Source organism: Mauremys reevesii, linkage group 8, assembly GCF_016161935.1.
Source record: "Mauremys reevesii isolate NIE-2019 linkage group 8, ASM1616193v1, whole genome shotgun sequence".
In the NCBI taxonomy this organism is placed as follows: Eukaryota; Metazoa; Chordata; order Testudines; family Geoemydidae; genus Mauremys; species Mauremys reevesii.
The window spans coordinates 53,526,747-53,546,080 of record NC_052630.1 but is presented as its reverse complement, the minus strand read 5'-3'; the positions used below and the strand labels follow the sequence as shown (position 1 = coordinate 53,546,080).

Genomic DNA, 19,334 nt, shown 5'->3' with positions numbered 1-19,334 from the left:
CTGGAGACTGAACTACAGCTCTCCAGACCAGGGGCTCGTTTGATTATAGTGGATCACACAGCCCAGCACAGAGCATGCTGTCAGCACTTAACAAGGAATAAGAAACAAAAAATACGGCAAGGCTAAAATTATCTTAGCTGGGTCAAAGAGGTTACGTGAGGAGAATTTCCACAAGTCAGTCATTCGGTAGTGGGAAGTCCCTCAGAGGGCAGCATACCACCAGGGTCTTAGGGGGTGTAATGGGGAGTCTCTCAGAGGGCAGCATACTCTGAACCTGGTATTTTCAGAAGCACTCAGCGTTGACCCAACTCTGCTCCTGTCGGATTCAATGGGAGCTTCCCTGTTGATTTTAATGGGAGCAGAGTGAGGCTGATGGTGAGTGCTCTTGGGAATCTCATCCTGAACACAGCTTTAGAGCAGGGGCTGATCTCGGAAGATTTGGCATTAGCTGTGGTCACAAGGATCACAAGGTCGACTCCCGCTTTCGCTCTGCAAGCGCTGCCAGCCCAGCTTCCCTGATTCTCCTCTTCCCCTACAAGCACTTTCATGCTACCAGGCAAAATCCATACAGCTGCTGCCTTGACCTCCTCAAAACTCACCTCTGTTATAATGCATAAGGACTCTGCCCTCTGACAACAGCTAGCACCTTTGCTGCTAACTGTCTGAGGATGGAATACACCCTGGCATATCAGTTCCCCTGGTTCCCCCAGCCCACTTGTTATGGCTTTGATTCGAGATTGTAAGCAATTTGGGGCAGAGAATGACATTACCTATTCGTTTGTCCTATGCCTAGCACAATGGAGCCTGACCTGGCTGGCCTTTAGGCACTACTTTAAGCTGCACATTATATAACAACAACAGTGCAGGCTGTTTTTTGCCAGCTCAACTGCAGCTGTAATTCTCCCATGCTGATCTGATAACTGTTACGCAGGAGGCCCTTTGTGATGCCGAGGTCAGACTGTGCAATATGCACTTAATGTGGGCTACTGAAAAGGCTGATCTGTCAACTCCTACCATTAAGTAGCAGCTCCATTATTGCTGGAGGGTAGGCAAGGCAGAGCTTTGGGGCTGGAATGTACTATGTAGGGACCAAGTACGAATATTATTATTGTTATTAATATTACCTGCTGCTGTGTGCCCTTCACCACTTGGCAGCGTGGGCAGGGATTGACTTTAAAAGGGTTGGGGGATTGACTTTTAAGGCCATTAATGGCCTGGGTCCTAGATGCCACTTCTGACGCCCTGGGGTATGTTCCATCTGTCCCTCTGGGATCCAAGGAGATATGGCTGCTGGGCTCTGATCTCAGAGCTCCCTCCCTCCCACATTTAGCCCAAACACAAGCACAGAGTAAGGCCTTTCCAGAGCACATCAATGCACCTCTCTTTCCAAAAGCCTGTGGCCTGGCACACCGATTGTATTGGCATATGGGTGCTAATCACCATATTTCAGCCTCATGAACCTGAGCCACACTGGGCAACTCTCCAAGGATCTGACCTTTAGGGGCTGATCTGCAAACATCCCCAGCCCTGTGGACCCTCAAAATCAGTATCACCATCCAATATCTATAAGATGATAGTCCCCAGTCAGGATAGGGGACCCAGCATGCGGGACAAACACAGGAAATGGACACTCCTTGCCCTGAAGATGACAATCTACCATCAATGGGACTTCAGCCAGGAGTAAGGAGCTGTGTGTAGAACTCTGTAAGGCCCAGCATTTAGATTCCAAGCAGTGTAGGTGCACCTTGACACCCACAAGGAGGCCCAAGATTTTCAAAAAGTGATGCCTCCAAGTACAGGTTTCCACTCGACAGGGGCAGCTCTATGTTTTTGCAGCCCAAGCACGGCAGTCAGGCGGCTTTCAGCGGCGCGCCTGCGGGCGGTCTGCTGGTCACACGCATTCGGCGGCATGCCTGCGGGAGGTCCACCGGTGCCACACCATTGGCTTCCCTGCCACCGAATTGCCGCCAAAGCCGGGGGACCGGTGGACCTCCCGCAGGCGCGCCACCGACAGGGGCGGCTCTAGCAATTGCGCCACCCCAAGCAGGGCGGCACGCCGCAGGGGGCGCTCTGGCGGTCTCCAGTCCCGCGGCTCCGGTGGACCTCCTGCAGACGTGCCTGCGGAGGGTCCGCTGGTCCCGCAGCTCCAGTGGAGCATCCGCAGGCATGCCTGCGGGAGGTCCATCCGAGCCGCGCGACCAGCAGACCCTCCGCAGGCATGCCTGCGGCAGGTCCACCGGAGCCGCCGGACGATTGAACCCTCCGCAGGCACGCCTGCGAGAGGTCCACCGGAGCCGCCTGCCGCCCTCCCGGTGGCACGCCGCCCCAAGCGCGCACTTGGCGTGCTGGGGTCTAGAGCCAGCCCTGGCCGCCGAAAGCCGCCTGCCTGCCACCCTCACAGCGACCGGCAGGCTGCCCACCATGGCTTGCCACCCCAGGCACGCGCTTGCTGCGCTGGTGCCTGGAACTGCCCCTGCCACTTGAGATGCTTTGGCAGGGCGTAAGTCTCAGAAGTGGGTGACAATTTGGGCTGTTTAAGGCATCTCAAGTTGGACACCCCAAAATGGAGGCACCCAAAATCACTGGTCTCTTTGAAAAAGCTGAATCAGTGATTTCAAAGGGACCCCACCCAGGTGTAAGGCCCCAGGCACATCAATCTGACTGCAAGGCCTGAGTCTGTATGTGTTTTATCATGAAACAGCTAGGGCCCTTGGCAAAGAGAGGTGATACAGCATACACATGGCAATTAATTATTAGGATTATTAGATCTCCTCCCTTCAAATTAGATTGACCCCACTACAAATCACCTAGATATTAACATTTTCTTAATTGGGGGAAGGAGGAATAAACTGAGGGTTCTTTGCATTTAGAAGAAAGCATGAAGCCTAGCCCCTGATCCTTTGATCTCAAGACGGCTGTGTTAAACAAGCTGGACATGTAAAGAATTCCCTCCTCCCATTTGGCCTGCTGCCCAGCAGAGCCAAAACAAAGCACACTTCAAAGCAAAAAGATGACTAAATCCTTGTCAGTGACCACTGAGCTTTAATGCATCTTTGTAATAAAAGTACAATTATCATCAATAAACACGAGGAGACGGGCGATGCTTCCTAGCCCCTGCTACCTCGCAGCTGGAAGGCAGGAGGAGGGGACCTTAGATACACCACTGTTTCGGGATGGCGAGTCATATTTCAAGAACAGTGAGATACTGATGGAGAACAGACACCTCTTTACCCCTGCAGGTGAGTGAATCAACTGCCATGCTCCCGCCTCCTGGGGGACATTTTCCTCCCAGAGTTCAAGAGGAGGCAGTAGATCCAGTGCACCAATTCATTGTACCTGCTGTGTTATGGGAATAAAGATCCCGGGCAAAGTGAATAGGAGTGGCTGTTTACACGGCAGGCAGGAGGTCTCCACAGGTGCCTCATTTAATTTTGGGCTTGATCTTCCCTGTAAAAGAAACTGGGTGAATTTTAGGTCTTGTGACAGTTTGGGAGCACGGTGGGGCAGACTGGACAGGTCTGTTGGTGCCTTGCCCTGCAACGCAGTGATGTGCCCAGAGGGACCCATTGCACCAGGCAGCAGCCTAGCAATTAGGGTCCAGCATTAGCTCAGAGAGCTAATTAGGCCCCATTGAGTTCAGTCAGGCTCAGCACTTTTCACAGAGGGACTGAGTTACTCCCCTGGGAAAAACACAGGAGGGGATTGCTGACCAGGAGGCAGGATAGGGAGCCCTGGGGAAGCAGAAGTGCTGTCCCATAAGTTGGTTTGTTATGTTTGCGTTGGAGCTGGCTGGCTGGAGAGCTGCACGGCAGGAAGGGAGCAGCCAGGGACTTCTGCCAAGTGTTTGCCACTTGAGTTAAAGCAGAACTCCTGAAATAATCCTGACAGGGAGGGATTTAAACCAGAGCCCCAGTCAACTTCCCCTCTCCAGCTGCCCACCCTCTGGCCCTGCCATGCACTGTCTAGAAGCACATGTGCTGTGGAGCCATCCCACTGCATGGTTCTGCCACAGCACTTCATTGACCCTGCTGCCCCTCCTGCCATGCCAGGACCCACACCCTCAGTCATGTACCTTAGTCCTGATCTGCAGTGCCCTGCACTGTCTCCTCTGCCAATCCACCCCAATGCCAACCTGCACTCCCTGGGCTGGTCCAGTTCTCTGGTTAGCATGGACTGTCACTGGGGTTGAGTTGGCTCAGGGATCTGAACAAACATACACTGGCAAGGGATAACATTGAGACCAAACTACTCATTTCCACCATTTCTCTTTCTGTGCAGGTCTTTGTAGTGCCCCATCCTCATCAAAACTGAACTTCTCCCAAGTATTTAAAGTCAGAAGCAACAATCTTTCTCTGTCTGCTTTCCTCTCCCCAGCCCATAGGAGAATAGTTTGATCAGTGTGGAGGGAAGGAGGGAGGGACGGGAGGAATGTGACTTAAAGCTAAGCAGAAGTGATGTCTGCATTTAGCTCTGGAAGTGGAGAGGCCCGTTCCCTTGGCAGATGTTCCAGAAGTGAGTTCCACCATTTAGGCCCATCTCCTGGGTAGTTCTGCCTCCAGCTTTCAGAACTGCCCCCTGCTGGTCAACAGTACATTTGCTTCCCTGAAACAGCTGGTGGTTTGGGGGTGGTTGTGATGAGGAAGAGGCAATCCAGGGCCAGACCTGGGGGCAGCTTTGAATAGCGGGCCAGACAGACCTTGAACTGGACTCCCATTCAATAGTGAGCCCATTCAGAGAGTCAAGCACCAGAGTGACTTGTGGTGTTAAGCAGATGGGCTGCTGTGCTTTACATCGGCTGGAGCTTTTTTAGGGCCTGTGGCTTCATTCCTAGACACACTAAATTACCCTACTCAAGTCTGGAGATCATGAACATGCATATCACCATAGCCAGGTCTGTGTCCCATTGCATGGGGCATAATCTTCTGGCCAGACACAGGGAAGGGAGCATTCTTTGCCACCACAGCTAGCTGGGCATCCTATTGCACTGAGAAGTACAAAAGAACTTGTAAGCTGCAGACCAACTTAATCTGACGCCAGATGCCCCAGATCATGGGTGAGACTATATAAGTGGGAGGCTCTTCAAAGCACTTCCCTCTTGCTACCATCCTTGCCTCATTCTTGCCTGGGTTAAGCTTCAGCCAGCTGCTCTTCTATCCAGGTGCTGGTTTTGGATAGGCGCTGGGAGAGCTAGAACATTGTGACATCTACCTTTGCAGGAGAGGTGAGATAGGGCTGGTAACTGCTGGCATGTCTATTCGAAGCCAGGACTGAGCCTTGCATGAGTCTGTGGATGAGGGCTTTGGAGGTGCAGGGAGAGTTGACCCTCTGGGTTTGGTCTAAGACCTGAGCAATTTTTAGGGCATGTCCCTTCACTTCTGCAGCTTCCTGAAAGTAGGGGAAGAGTATCGCCTATCTGGTGAACAAAGACAGGCTTTCAGTCCATACCTCCAGTGATCTCGCCAAGATGAGCAATTGCAGAAGTTAGGACTTCTTTAGCCTGGTACAGAGAGGAATCAGGGGATTCAGATGAGGTATGGACAAGCCAGGCCACTCAATGAAATTAATGGCAGATAATCAGGGCCAGCTCCAGGCACCAGCATTCCAAGCTGGTGCTTGGGGCGGCATTCTGCAAGGGGCGGCAGTCCCTGTTGTTTTGCCCCCAAGCAGCACGCCGAATTGCAGCTGTGGACAGCGGGGGCAGTCCGTGTGCCTTTAGGGCGGCAGGCGCGTTTCCGTGGTAGCGGCAATTCGGCATTAGCTTCTATGTTTAGCTGTCCGCAGCGGCTTCAGCTAAACATAGAAGCTGCCGCCAAATTGCCGCCGCTGCGGAAATGCGCCCGCTGCCCTAAGGGCACACGGACTGCCCCCACCGCCCGCAGCAGCAATTCGGCGCGCTGCTTGGGGCAGCGAAAACTGTAGAGCCGGCCCTGCAGATAATTTAAAAACAAATAAAAGGAAATATTACTTTATGCAGCACATAGTCATCCTGTGGAATTAACTGCCATGAAGTCACATCCTGTTATTGATATTAACTATGGCAGCATTAATTATGCTTGTCATTAGAAAGGATAAGACTGAGGCAGATCAAATCTCCTGCTACAGAGCATATGCTGGGCACCCCAACGGTCAGACAGGAAGGCGTTGGCCACCTGCAGCATTGCACAGTGTTGGGCCTTGAGGGAGGGTGGGTCTCATCAGACAAGGGCACTACCAGAGAGGGAGGACACTCTGAGTGGTGTGACAGGTTCTCCATTCTCAGATGAAAAGTGATAGATAAATCTATGGTGCCACCACCCCTCAAAATGGGGATGTTCTTTGCCCAATTGTAACATTTACCTTACAGGGTGGGGCCAGAAAAGAGTGATGGAAACTGCCATGAGCTGACCAACCAGGTACCAAAAAGTTTTCCCAGGAGGCTTTATATCAGCTGTGATTTCCCTTCAAGGCTCCTGTTAAGGCCACACACTGCTTTGTTCCCCAGCCACACCTGCCAACTTCCAGCAATTACATAAGAAATAATATCTGGACATGAGCCACTGGCCTGTTTTGGGTCTTTTGTTCCCTTTTCCTGAAAACCTGTGAGCAATTAACACTGGTTCAAAGAAAACAAGCGCTTTAGCAGTGCTGCTGCAGCGAGCAAGACAAGTCCCTAGGCGCTAGATCCACTTGCCTAGATGAGAAGTGTGGGGCTGGCTGGCAGCACTGGAGTCTCTTTCCTCCCACAGGGTTCACCCTGACAAGTGGTGCTTGCTATTTCTCACTCCCTTCCTTTCTGAGACAGACATTTAATGCCCCTCTCTCCTTCACAATCTTTAAATTTGATTATCCCAGGATGGAAAAATCCAGATGGAAAAACCAGGTACCTCTGATGGAGGCAGGAGCCAGAAGGAGGCATGAATGCTGTGTCTGGGGTATTACAGAGTGGGACAGAGGCAATGGCAGTGCCTGGTAGGGCAGCACCCTCTAATCTCTGTGAACACAGACCCAAGCTGAGCACATTCCACTAAGAGGGGAGAAGTGGCTTGTAGCCATCTGATCCTTAACACAGAGGAGTGGTGCACAGAGACGATGGGTGGGGGGTTGGAGAGCACAGTGTTGGCCCAATTCTTCTCCAACTGAAATTAAAGGGAATTTCACTACTGACTTCAAAGGGAACAGAATTAGGCCAACACCCATCTCCATTGGGAATCCCACCCTCAAGGCTCAAGCATGTGCTGCTCTTACACCAAGTGCAAGTATTCAGATCGACATTGAGCACTGCATGCAGGGATCTCTAGCCTCCATGGGCTCCGTACCTCCAGACCAAAGTGGGCAGCTTTGCTTGGCCCCATTCTGTACAAATGAAGTGGGGTTCTTGGGAAGGTTATCAATGAAGCCCTCAAATGGGTCAGCGTTGGGTGTTGCTGCCTTTGTGTTACCCCCCCTTCCTCCAGAACACCTAGCACTGAGCGACTGCCCTTGAGTAAGCTGGCCCAGCCAGTGTGAGGACAAGGTTCCTTCACTCAGATTAGGGGAGGAGTTAGAGCCAACATTTTCAAAAGTGGCTTTTCATTTTCAAAGCTTCATGCTTTAGGTACCCACTGTGTGACACCTTGACCCTATATCTCAGCAGGGCTGAGCACCCACTGTTCCAGCTGACATCATTGGCCACTCTGGGCTCTCAGCACCTCGGAGAATTAGGCCCATGGTCTCTCAGTTTTGGACCCAAGAGAGCACTTTGGAAAACTAGGCTGTAAATAGTCTGGAGATCCCCAAATTCCTTTGCTCCACCCCAAGAGAGATAAGAGATGGAAACTATTAGCAAAAGGGTGAGGGGAGCTTCAATAAACACTAAAATCAGTCTCCCTTTCATTCTGCCAAGGAGGTGATGATCCTCCCAGCTCAGAGTTGGGGATCCCCAGAAGATGCCCTCTCTCTCTCCCACTTCCTTCCTTGTTAGGTGTCTAATTATACAAAACTTACAGTCACCCAAAATGCACAGTAACACTTGCCTCCCTCTGAGCCTGGTAATGAGAGCTTGTCTCTCTCCTGCTCTCTCATTTTACCTTCATCTAGCTTCTCGGATAAGATCATTAAGGAAACGATAAAAATAGGTTTTCTTATTGATTTATCTCCTTTATCCAATGCGCTCTTCCTTGAATAGTTGACTTGTTTCCTTAGCAACTCAGCTAATTCCAGCCATGCTGCACACCTGCCGTTTGTTAATTTCCTTCCTGGTGAATTTAAAGCTGGGGAAGGAGATGAGAGGCCAGTGGCAGCAGTGTTGACTTCTTGTTAGTCACCAAGCCAGACAGAAATTAGCCCAGGCTTCAGCAGTAACCCACTTTTCTCCCCCACCCCCAGCTATATCCTGTCCTGGAAGCACTCCACTAGATTCTGACCTGGTCTTGCTTGAGCCATAAGTCTGTGTGATAGTGGGGATGGTGCTCGGTGCTGAGCCCCTTTCCCCTCCATCAGCTACTGAATTACATCAGAGCAATAGAGGCAGAACTTTTTTGAAGTTACCACGTGGGGATTAGCTAAGCAGAGCAACAGAAGGGAATGTGGAGCTCTTTCCCTTCTCCTAGGGGAGCAGTCTCTATGCTACTGGGTGCTTCCCTCTGGTCACAAGGGACTGTGCACCTACATCAGAACCACCACGGGAACAGGTCTAGGATAAGAGCTAAAACCAGATTCACTCAGAGTCTATTGCTCATGCAGAAAGCATGCCCAGATCCAAGCCCTGAAGGAGAATTTATTATTCTAACGGCATGCTGATGCAATATGCCCAAATGGCTGGATAGGACATAAATCACACCCTGGCTGAGTGCTGCAGAAAGCCTTCACAGATTCACCTGCAGCATCTGTGACTTAGTGATCTGAAAGCAGTGAGATCATGCTAGCTTCCTCACCCCCTCTCTGCCTTCAGAAATGAAATATGCTGGTGGAAGGGTGAGATTGAGAGGACTGGGGGCTGAATGAATGCAGAATGCAGAATCAAAGCAGCTATCCTAGCATCTGCATAGAGGCTGGACCCTTTTAAAAGTCTGCCTTAAAGAAACCAGCTGATAGGGGAAGGACTTCAGTTCCCATGTTTATTAAATCAGGATTTGCTACACCACCTCACCAACGATCCCCCAGCCCTGCACTCAAGGAACCAATTTCTCCTAGGCTTCTTCTCGGTCTCCATCTTCATTTAACTCTGACTTCCCCCATCAATAGACCCTAATCCAAACCCTGGAGGAAGCACTCCCCTCTGATATGAGAGGGAATTCAGCCTCTGTGTTCATTCATTCATCTCTTTGCTCCCAATCCCCTCTTCCTTCTGCTTGTCCACCACCAATCTCCTCTCTCTCCCTCCGCACGACATGACCCCTGTGAACGAGCCTTCTCCTCCACAGCCCCTGCCACTTGAACACCCTTTCTCTCTCTGACTCCCCAGCACTCCATCTAATTCCAAATTTCAGATGAAAGCAATTCTTCTCTTCTCTGCCCCTCTCCTGCAATGTATTTTGGGATACATTTTGCATGAAAGATCTTATTCCCAAAATAAAGTTGTAGGGTACTGTCCCAAATTCAGCCCAGAGCTTCTTCACATCCCCACTTCACTACCCCTGACGGGGGAAGGAAAGGGGACACAAGAAAGTGTAGCACCTTTCTTCAGCAGGTAGGGAAGTTTGTTGTTTGATGCTGTCTTTAGTTCAATGGTCTGAACACTGGAATTTCGATAATGGTCTCATGAATGTACTCAGTCTTGTGACATTCAAGCCTCTGTCCAGTTCAAGTCACACACACCAATTGCCATTGGGTATGCAAATAGCACTGAGAGTATTCTATACATAAACCTTAGAGAGCATATATTTATATAATATGGGTGTGTGGATATGTGCATTTGAATCATGTCTTCATATGCGGAAGAGCTGCAGGGATGGAACATGGGTCTGCTGGTCCCTAAACGACTGCCATATTCATACCACCACCTGACAGCTCTGGCAGCACCGCAGTTGATGGGCTGTGTGAGCCGTGGTGGCCCAAGCACCACCAGATGTGCCACCCACAAGGAGCTTGAAAGGCAGTGCTCTCGGAGCCCCTGATTGGTCTAGGCACATTATTAAGCTGGGTGGGAACACGAGGAAGGTGTCTGGGCAACTAGACGGATCCTAACCTGGCTGCTGTGACAGACCCTGCTCCTTCACCTTGCTTTGGTTCCTGGCTTCCAACTCCAGCTCTGACCTTTAGTTCCAGCCCTACCCACTAGGCATGACTGCCCATGCCCTAACCATGATATAGATACAAATAATGGGCCAGACCTACATTCCTGATATAGTCCATTTGTCTCCAGTAGCACGAAAGAACTGTGAAAGTGCCTAAATGGAGCAGCTAGTGAACCCCAGTTGTAGGGAGCCTGTCAAAGCATGGCCAAAAGAAGAGGTATGGCTGATGCATACTGCACTCCAGCAATCCTTAATTGGAGCTGTACCCTCGACAGGGCTTTTACTGCCAATGCAAGCTAGAAAAGCACAGAGGCTTCTCTAAATTGCAGAGTGCCAAAGAAGCTGATAGCAGCCCCCAGCTATTGGGGGAGCACAGCTGAGGTGTACAATCACCCTAGCCCCTCCTCCTCATCTCTTCACACCAATGTCTTGCAGCAAAGAGACCTCCATCATACAGGAGGATTGGGGCTAATGAACCTAATTCTCTTTCATTTACATCAGTGCCACTTAGTTGACTTTAATGGAGTTTTTCTTGATTTAGGCCAGCCTATGTTACAGAGGGATCAGACTGAGTATCTGGAAGCATTAAAAAAACATGGTATACAATTCTAAAAGTTCACGCTCTAAATCTACATGAAGGGCCAAATTCAGATCTGTGTAAGTGGGCACAACTCTACTGCCTGCCCCCACCTACATAAGGTTTGAATTTGCCATTGTAATTTATACATATATACACATATTAATAAGTTGTATGCATGTGGTTGTTTACCTGTCATATATGCAATCATATCTGTATACAAATTGTTTTTCTCCACCCAGCCTTGCCTTAACTGGAAACCAAATCCCTCTCTCTCTTTCTCTCTCTTTCAAACAAAAAAGAATCACATCATATGATTTTGCTACCTTAACATCAGTTTTTTAACTTTGGTTGCCATAGCAATGGGATGCAACTTGGCGTCACCATGACAACAGCTGCCTCTTGTTTAAATTCACCATCTGACAGGCAGCCTCTCTCTCTCTCTCCAGCTGTCAGAAAGATGGACCTGCCATTACACCTACTCCCAAAGCAGGCTTGAAATCTAATGAATGAAAGACAAAGAAAGCAGCACTGAAAGAACATCAGAAAGATGTCAAAAGGCTAAGAATGTTTCTCCCAGGTAGCATGGCCATGCTACCGTCCTGAGGCATAAGCCAATGGATGAAGTTACTCCCATTAGGAAATCCCAGTACTAGCCAGTTTTGTTTTAAACAAGTCCATGCAAAACTTTTACTGCTCTTCTAAAGGCTTCTTTCTGGGCCCTAATCACCTTTAATAGGGCACTGCAGTACATAAGCCAGCATGCTGGAATTGTGGCTGGGCATGAGAGACAGGGAACTGCAGTCAGGCATCCCCCCACAGCTGATCCATGCTAGGTACTAAGAGGGCTCTGCTGTGCACTGACAGGGCACTGTAGTAAGGAAGCTCCTACCAATGGCCCTGGTTGGGCACTGACATAGAACAGCTGGGCATTGATAGAGCACTGCATAAGGAAGCTTGCATAGCAGGTCCTCAGTGGTCATTGTCATGGCATTGCTAGAGTCCTGATTGGGTCCAGACAGAATAATGCAACTAAGGGCTTGTCCACACTACCTGTCGGATTGGCGGGCAGCGGTCGATCCAGCAGGGGTTGATTTATCACATCTAGCATCGACTCTGGTACTTCACCAGAAAGAGAGCATCAGCTGTCGACTTACTACAGTGAAGACACCGCGGTAAGTAGATCTAAGTACGTTGACTTCAGCTACGCTATTCACATAGCTGACGTTGCGTATCTTAGATTGACCCCAGCGGTAGTGTAGACAAGCCCGAAGATCCTCAGGGATCTTCCCCACTGGTTTGTACACCTGTGCAAAGTGACTGCATAATGGGGGCAAAAAGTGCAAATGACCTCCCAGGATGCAAGGCAGTGGAGAATGTGACTCCCGCTATCTGGGATCTCAATGGGCACTGTTGCGAAGTGGTTGTCACAAAACCACCTCTGCCACAGGAACTTTTGATACAGATGACATCAGAGCCAGTGCAACAGAGAAGATTAAATGAAGGCAAAGGGAGAGAGAGAAATGTTGTCAGAAGCCAGCAACAAGCCAGCTTAGCCCTGCACATTTAGGCCATAGTGTGAACTCCTCCAGTTAAGCAGGACGATTATGATACAGCACACACACTATCACTAGGTCATTATTCCCAGCACAACGGCATATGGTTCCTGAGTCGAACAGGGTTAACTAGCACTTTCTGAGGTTTTAAACAACCACAATCAACACAACTGTCCTTCATCTGAACAATCTAATACGTCTCAATGAGGCTCCTTTCTGGCTTTGTAGGTTTTCAGCGGGCAGTGAACAATGCTGCCAGCAAACAGGAATGCGTCCTCAATCTGTATCAGTGATGTGAGCAGAAAATTAAACCATGTGCGTCTCCTATAGAACAAAATCCACAGACTAATTCCAATTCCAGTCTAGTGGAGGGACAGCTAGGCTGCTCTGTCCAAAACTTAGCTCTGGACTTTCTGTCCCCGGTTAGGAATGCAGTACTAATGGAAATGCAACTGGGATGTATATCAATTACAGCTATCCTGTAAATTACAGCTATGTGGAAATTCACTGCCATTCTGTCCCAGACTGGGACAGGGTTCCTGGGGAATGGGTTTGAGGTAAGTGACTGTTGTATAAAGGGTTCTAGCCTTGATTAGCATAGGGATGTTGGAGAAGAGAGAGTCAGCTGCAAGTCTCATGGAAGGCCATTCTCCCCTCAGTGTGGATAGATAAATATTAACAAGGGGATACATACAAGCATCAAGGGGGAATCCTACGCCCCCTGCTGTTTATTGAATTAACAGGGATACCAGGAAAGAAGCAGACAGGGGACTGGAACCAGGGACCAGCAGATCACACAAAAAGAGATTCTGTTTCTCTCTTGGGATAAGACACCTGCAGAAAAAGTGCCCACTATTTATTGCACAGGTGTCCAGACAAGATGAGGGCAGAGGGTGAGAAAGAAGAGAATAAATTCTCTTTTTATTCATGTCCATCGGTTTGGTCTCTCTTTCAGAGAAGTATGGCAGAAGAAAGACAGCTATAAAAGCAGGAGATTTCTACAGCTCCCTCTCCCCTACCATAGGGCCTTACTGAAGCCAGTGGGACAACTCACATGCTTAAAGCATAAGCACATGCTCAACTGCTTTGCTGGATCAGGGCCAGAGCACTTAGAACCTTGCAGAATCAAGCCCCATAAGTAGCAACACTGAGGTTAAAGAATAAAATACCAGGATATTTCTCCATCTGACCCTCTGCAGTAGCTCTCATGCACCTCCAGATCAGCCCAACAGCTTTACATGTCAGCATGCACCAAGTAATCCTAGGAAAGCCTGCATGGTCAATGCATAATTCATGAAGATGCACTGGGAAAAGGAGCCATAATCACAACACAGCTTTTGTTTGCTTCTCCCCCACACACTTTTTTTTCCCTTTTCTTTTTTTGGAGGTGGGAGTTGGTCTAGTTGTGGTCAAACCTGATTAATAGAAGATGAATTGAGCAGATATTGATAAGCTGCTTCCCATCTCACACTAACTGAATTGTAGTTCTCCACGCAGCCAGGCAAATGAAATAAAAACAGGAGGTCTGGGCACGGACAGCTGCTCCCCTGACAGAACAAGTGCAGTCAAGGGAGCAGGAGTGGGGCTCTGTTTTTAACAGATGTAATTCAATTTTCATTTGAATTTTAAAAATGACTTAAGAAAAACAAATCTAATGCTCCTCTAGCTAAAATACAACCAGCTCCTGCCTAGTATTTTGCACATTAACAGCAAAAAGGCGCAATTCCACCTGAAGCTAATAAATCTGGTTTTCAGTTTTGTATGATTGAGAGGATTGGATCCCCCACAAGAAAAGAAAGCCTTTGTCTCATATTTTTCTTTCTTCCTCCTTATGTATCATCCCTGTTTATACTGAAAAGCAAAACTGAAGAGACTGCTGGTTATAATTACACATTTACCCAGCAGATATACAGGCCTGAATCACCAGTTCCCAGTTATTTTTATCCCTATTACCTAGTCAACTTGATGTTGATAAAGAAGGCACCTCTCCTCCCCCCACCCTCCCAATCCAAGTTGGTTTTCCTCTGTGTCATCCCTGTGATAACCAGCACCAATCACCACTGAAAATAGTCTCTCATTTACTATGGTCAAGATCTAAGACTCTCCTCCATCAACTAGTTTGATTGCAAGTTCAGGGGCAGTTCTGGGCTTCAAACAGCAGGCTTTGCTGTAGACTGTGAAGACACACACACAACTGTTTGAAGTCAAGAGCACTGGTTAAAGGCACTATCCCTTTTAACTGATTGCACCAATGTACAATTACAGGGAGAAAATAACAAGCATTTTACATTATCTGATAATAGTATGCAATTACTATGCCCCCTAATTAGGAGACTCTGTTATAAGCTTAGCCCTGTCCTAAATTATTGCACTTTGAGCTCTCATTCCACTGAAGTGCAATATAAACTGTCCTGTCATTTCAGACATTTTGCCACAACACAAGATGATGGTACCTCCATGCTGTCTAAAAGAAGGATCACATTATTATGCTGACAGATTGAAAAGCTGAAATGTTCACAGCATTGGCAATTTGTCTCTAACCACATTTCAGTTTTCAGTCTCAGTGCATATTCCACTCTGTCCAAGACACATATTGATTGTACAAGGTTACTGTCAAAAAAACCCGTCAATGTAAGAGGTAGCGTAAACTACCAGGTCATGTGATGAAGAACAGCATGAATTCTTTCAGGTAGATGAGTTCCCTGGAAAGATGAGACCTTCACTTGTTCCATCTGTTCAATGGACAAGTGTTGAGGAGACCAGGATTCCAATATTTAAATTAGAACTGTGCCTACCATTTGCATGGGAATATAGTATTTACTTTGACAAATGGAACTAAAAGCTAAACTATGCTTTGTAAATTCTTGGGAAGAATAATGTGCGGGGAGAGGTTTAAGTATAGCAGGAAAGCACTATGAATGTAAGCTGTATGGGGCAGAGACTGTTTTTATATCATGTACATGTACAGCATCTAATACAAAGGGACCCACTTGGGGATTCCAGCCATCAGCAGCATATAAATAAATTCTGATAAAGCAAATTAATTAGCCCTCCATCTCACAAAACAAAGCTTATGAAAATTTGACATATTTTGGAAAATGAGACATATTCATCTAAGAAAGGGGATGCAGTGACCCAAAGAAATGTGCACAGATGCTCCTGGGCTGTAGATATCTCTTGATGCTTATGCTCAAACACTTCATCCCAGACTGCAGAGATGAGTAATACATTATATGGATAGTTAGGAGAATGAGATTTAAACCTACCATAAAGCTTCTGAAGTATTTAATAGACTTAAGCAGCTCTTTCAATATCAAAAAGCCCTTTCATTTGCCTTAACTACCTCGTGTGCACTGCCAATGGCCTAACATCTTTCATCATGTCACTCATGGGGATTGGCCCCACTTCAGCAAAGCACTTGAGCATGTGCTTAAGAGTTTTGCTGAATTGGGACCTCAGGGTTAGCAAGGCTATTTTCTTGGCATATTTTGGTTCAATCAATCCCTCCACCCTCCTTTCATATTATAGCCTTTCTAAAAACAGCCCTTTGCAGCAGATAAAGGGAATTTTCATTTGGTACCAGGGCAAGTTCCTTTACATCCAAGCAAGCAGTTGTCAGATCCCTCAAGCAAGCCAAGTAGTGTGTCAGGGGAGAAAAGTAATGGCCGAAACTATTGACATTTGTCACTGCAAGTGCAAAATATAGGGCAGAGTTAAAAGTGAACAGGGCCAGCTCTAAGCTTGTCAGCCTGGCTACCTTCTACAGCAAGGAGGCTATGAAGAGAGCAGTGTGAAAGCACCTATCTACCACATCCTACTGCAAAACTTCCAGGTTGCCCTGCATCCCACCCAACCTTACACAAAAATCTTCCCTCTACAATACACCGGACAACAAGTGATGCAGGGTGAGCCCAGGGGTTCCATTGTCCTGTCAACACTTTACAGAGGGCGTCCTTCCTGGCACACGGCTGACCACGGAGAGGGAACTGTCCTGGCTGAAGCACTAGCAGGAACTGTAACCGTGCCCCGGCCAGAATCTCCCAGCGAGTGCCATGCAGTGCCGGTGGGAACGCCGCGCGGTGGGGCGCTGTCTATGGTGCTGAGCGCGTGCGTTGGAGAAGGGCTGATGAGCAGGGTGGAGTCTGGGCTGCTGTCTAAGGAGGCAGGGGGAGGTCTCTGCGGCGGTACTAGGAGTTCTGTGCGGTGCCGAAGCTCTCCTGGGCATCACACGGAAGGAGAGTAGAGCTCTCTCAGCCAGTGCCCGGCGCTGGACACGAGGGAGGGGCTCCTGGGGTAACCCCAGGCAAAGTTCTCTGCAGTGTTGGACACCACAGAGCTATCAGAGGGGCTGAAAGGGGAGCGTCCTTCAAAACAGGGGCCGCCGGCAGCTAGGGAGCTCTGCAGGGGGCTGAGCAATGGGGGCACGGGGATTACCCACAGAACAGCGGCTGAGGGGGGGAGGTAAAGCCAGGGAAGGAGATGGCTGAGGAGGGGGAATAGCAATACACACCCTGGTGGGGGAGCAGCTGGACAGCAGTGCACAAGCTCCTTGAGGCTCTGAACCCACCCAAGGGATCTGCACTCCCCCTGCCCCTGTGGAATAAGAAGGCAGCCGACCTCAGCTCTGGTACTAAGCCCAATTGAGGCAGGAGGAGCGGAGGAGGCCTCCTCCAGAAATTTTCAGCATCTCCCTCTGCCACGAGTGCAGGGAGACCTAGTTTCTTGTGCACCCTGGGCCATTCGGTGCCAGAACAGTGTAGCTGTCCCTTAGCAGTTCCAGCACCGCACTGAAAAAGGCAGTTTTCCTGCATGTCTCACTGGGGGCGTGGGGAGGGCATGGGAGCCCCTGGGAGAGAGGATAAAATTAATGATTTATTAGAAGGCAACATACCACGAAGCAGAGTCCTGCAGAATCAAGGAGGGGTCTGTTCTCATAAAGAGGAACACAGAATCCACTCTGCACAATGCCTCCTCCATTATAGCAAGTAACAAAGAGCAAAAGGATTTCAAGATCTTTGAGGCTTGGGGAGAAGGAGGGAAGAGTCATCAATGAGCTAAGGGGGACCCCTGTCTGCGTGTCTACAGAGTTGGAGGAGAAGCTGAGGAGCTGAGCTGTGACTTGGTTGTAGATCCGAACTCGGACACATACACACACGAACCCAAGCTTCCTCGCCAGATATGGCCCCATGGGTGATCCAAAACTTAGTCCTGAAGTCGTTTGCAGGGACCAATTTGGTTCTAGTCCAGAGTTCTTAAACCAACTGGAGCCTTTATTCCCCACGGAGACAACACACTCAACTTCCGCTCGCCCTGCCAAACCCAGGAAAGGGGAGAAAGAGACAGCCTAGAAACCAAAATGAATGCAATCTGGGGGCACAGGGGATGGAGGGGACAGCACCCGATTAACCCGGGCACTCTGCTTCCATGTGCCATCGATTCTGGACTGAAAGCAGAAGGCAGGCGCTTACCTTAGACACACTGCTGCGTGCCTGCCAGCTAATGCAACATACATGTGCTGTGGAATTGCACCGATGCAAATCCGGGCATGAGAAGCAAGGGTTTTCACCAGGGCAATGAGGGGGAAAGGATATGGCCAGTCGATGAGCTTCTTGGCGTATTTCCTGACCAAGTTATCTTCCCCAAAGAGGAAGAGGGATCTGTTGACTGTGAAGCAGTTCTGTCGGACTGGGATGGGGTTGTACAGAGCCATAGTCCTGGCCCTCTGCGCTTTGGTTTGCTTGAAGCCTCCGGGGGTCGCTCCGGAAGGCGCGGGGGGTCCTTGGCGGATCCTGTTCTGTTCAGAGCCCGCATCTCCGGATCCCAGGCGGCCAGCCACCGCCTCCCCAAAGCGAGCCATCCTGGAAGAAAACAGAGAGGCGAGCCAATCAAGGCACCCACCAACTACAAGCAACAGAGCCAGTGGAGGGGGACGCGGGGTGAAGCGATCCCAGTCGGCAAGCCCCCTCTCGGAGCTGCTCAGTCTAATGGCCAGCGCTCTGGGTCTCCTCCATTCCTCTGGAGCCAGGGAGCCTTTCAACACCAACCCCGAGGCATGCTTTAGATCTGGCCGCCCGCGAGGCAGCTCTTCTCCCGACCGCCCCGCCGCCTGGCCAGGGAGCAGGCAGGCTGACGGCTGACGGCTGTCCCAGAGGGTAACAGTTTGCGGAGCTGGGGGGAAGCGGCGGAGAGGCTGAGTCCCTTGGCGCAGCCCCTAGGCAGCATCCGCGCGCTCCACCCCGGAGCCAGGGGTTAAACCCGACGCAGCATCGTCTCGGGTCTTTGTTGCAAATCAAAAGGCCAGGTCGGATCCCCTGCTGCCGCCTTTAGCCCCGCACGGGAGCCGCTCCAGAGCCCGCTTTGCTCCGGCCTCTCAGAGCCTCCACGCCTCCAAGCCTTGCCATCGGGCCATGCAGCCGGGCGGGGAGGGCAACAGGGCGCGGGCAGCACAGGTGGCAGGCGGGCCCCGCTAGAGCCAAGCGCTGAACTTCCTCGCCAGGGGCTCCATCTTCCCCCTCAGCCTCCCAGCTGCTCTCCGGCGCGCGTGGAGCAAGGCGCACCCCCACTCCCGCGCGCGGCGGAGGGCGGGGGATGCAGCGAACAGGGCTGGCGGGCGGCGGGGAAGCTGCGGCGGCTCTGCAGCCCCGCGTCCCTTAGCGCTCAGGAAGCCAATGGCAAAAATAGACCCCGCGCCTTTCTCTGGGCGGGCGGGCGGGCGACGGAGCCGCGGGAGGGGGGCGGAGGGGGGCTCTGGAGGGAACAAAGAAGCGAAGTGGAGTCCGCTCCGAGGAGCTGCTGCCTGGCTGGCTGGCGCTACTCTCCCTTCTCCCCGCGGGGCCCCGGCCAGGCAGCCCCCAGCGCTGAGTCAGGGCAGGGATTTAAAGCAACACCCCCCTTAGCCCGCCCCTGGAGCCACAGCCCCGCTGCCTGCCCCGGGGAGCCTCGCGGCTGCCCAGCAAAGCAGCCCGGGAGCCAGCAGCACGCGCCCCGCACCTCCTCCGCCTGGCCGCC

At 50.4% G+C, this 19,334-nt stretch overlaps 1 protein-coding gene across 3 annotated transcripts in view; it reads right to left on the bottom strand.

Moving 5' to 3' along the window:
- Window positions 1-19,334, bottom strand: part of CACNA1E (calcium voltage-gated channel subunit alpha1 E) — a 269,347-nt gene that overhangs the window by 199,120 nt on the left and 50,893 nt on the right. For all 3 annotated transcript variants that reach the window (XM_039483760.1, XM_039483761.1, XM_039483762.1), the window contains exon 3: window positions 17,918-18,184. In XM_039483760.1, the coding sequence (XP_039339694.1) occupies window positions 17,918-18,184 (267 nt within the window). The remainder of the gene's footprint in view (window positions 1-17,917; window positions 18,185-19,334) is intronic.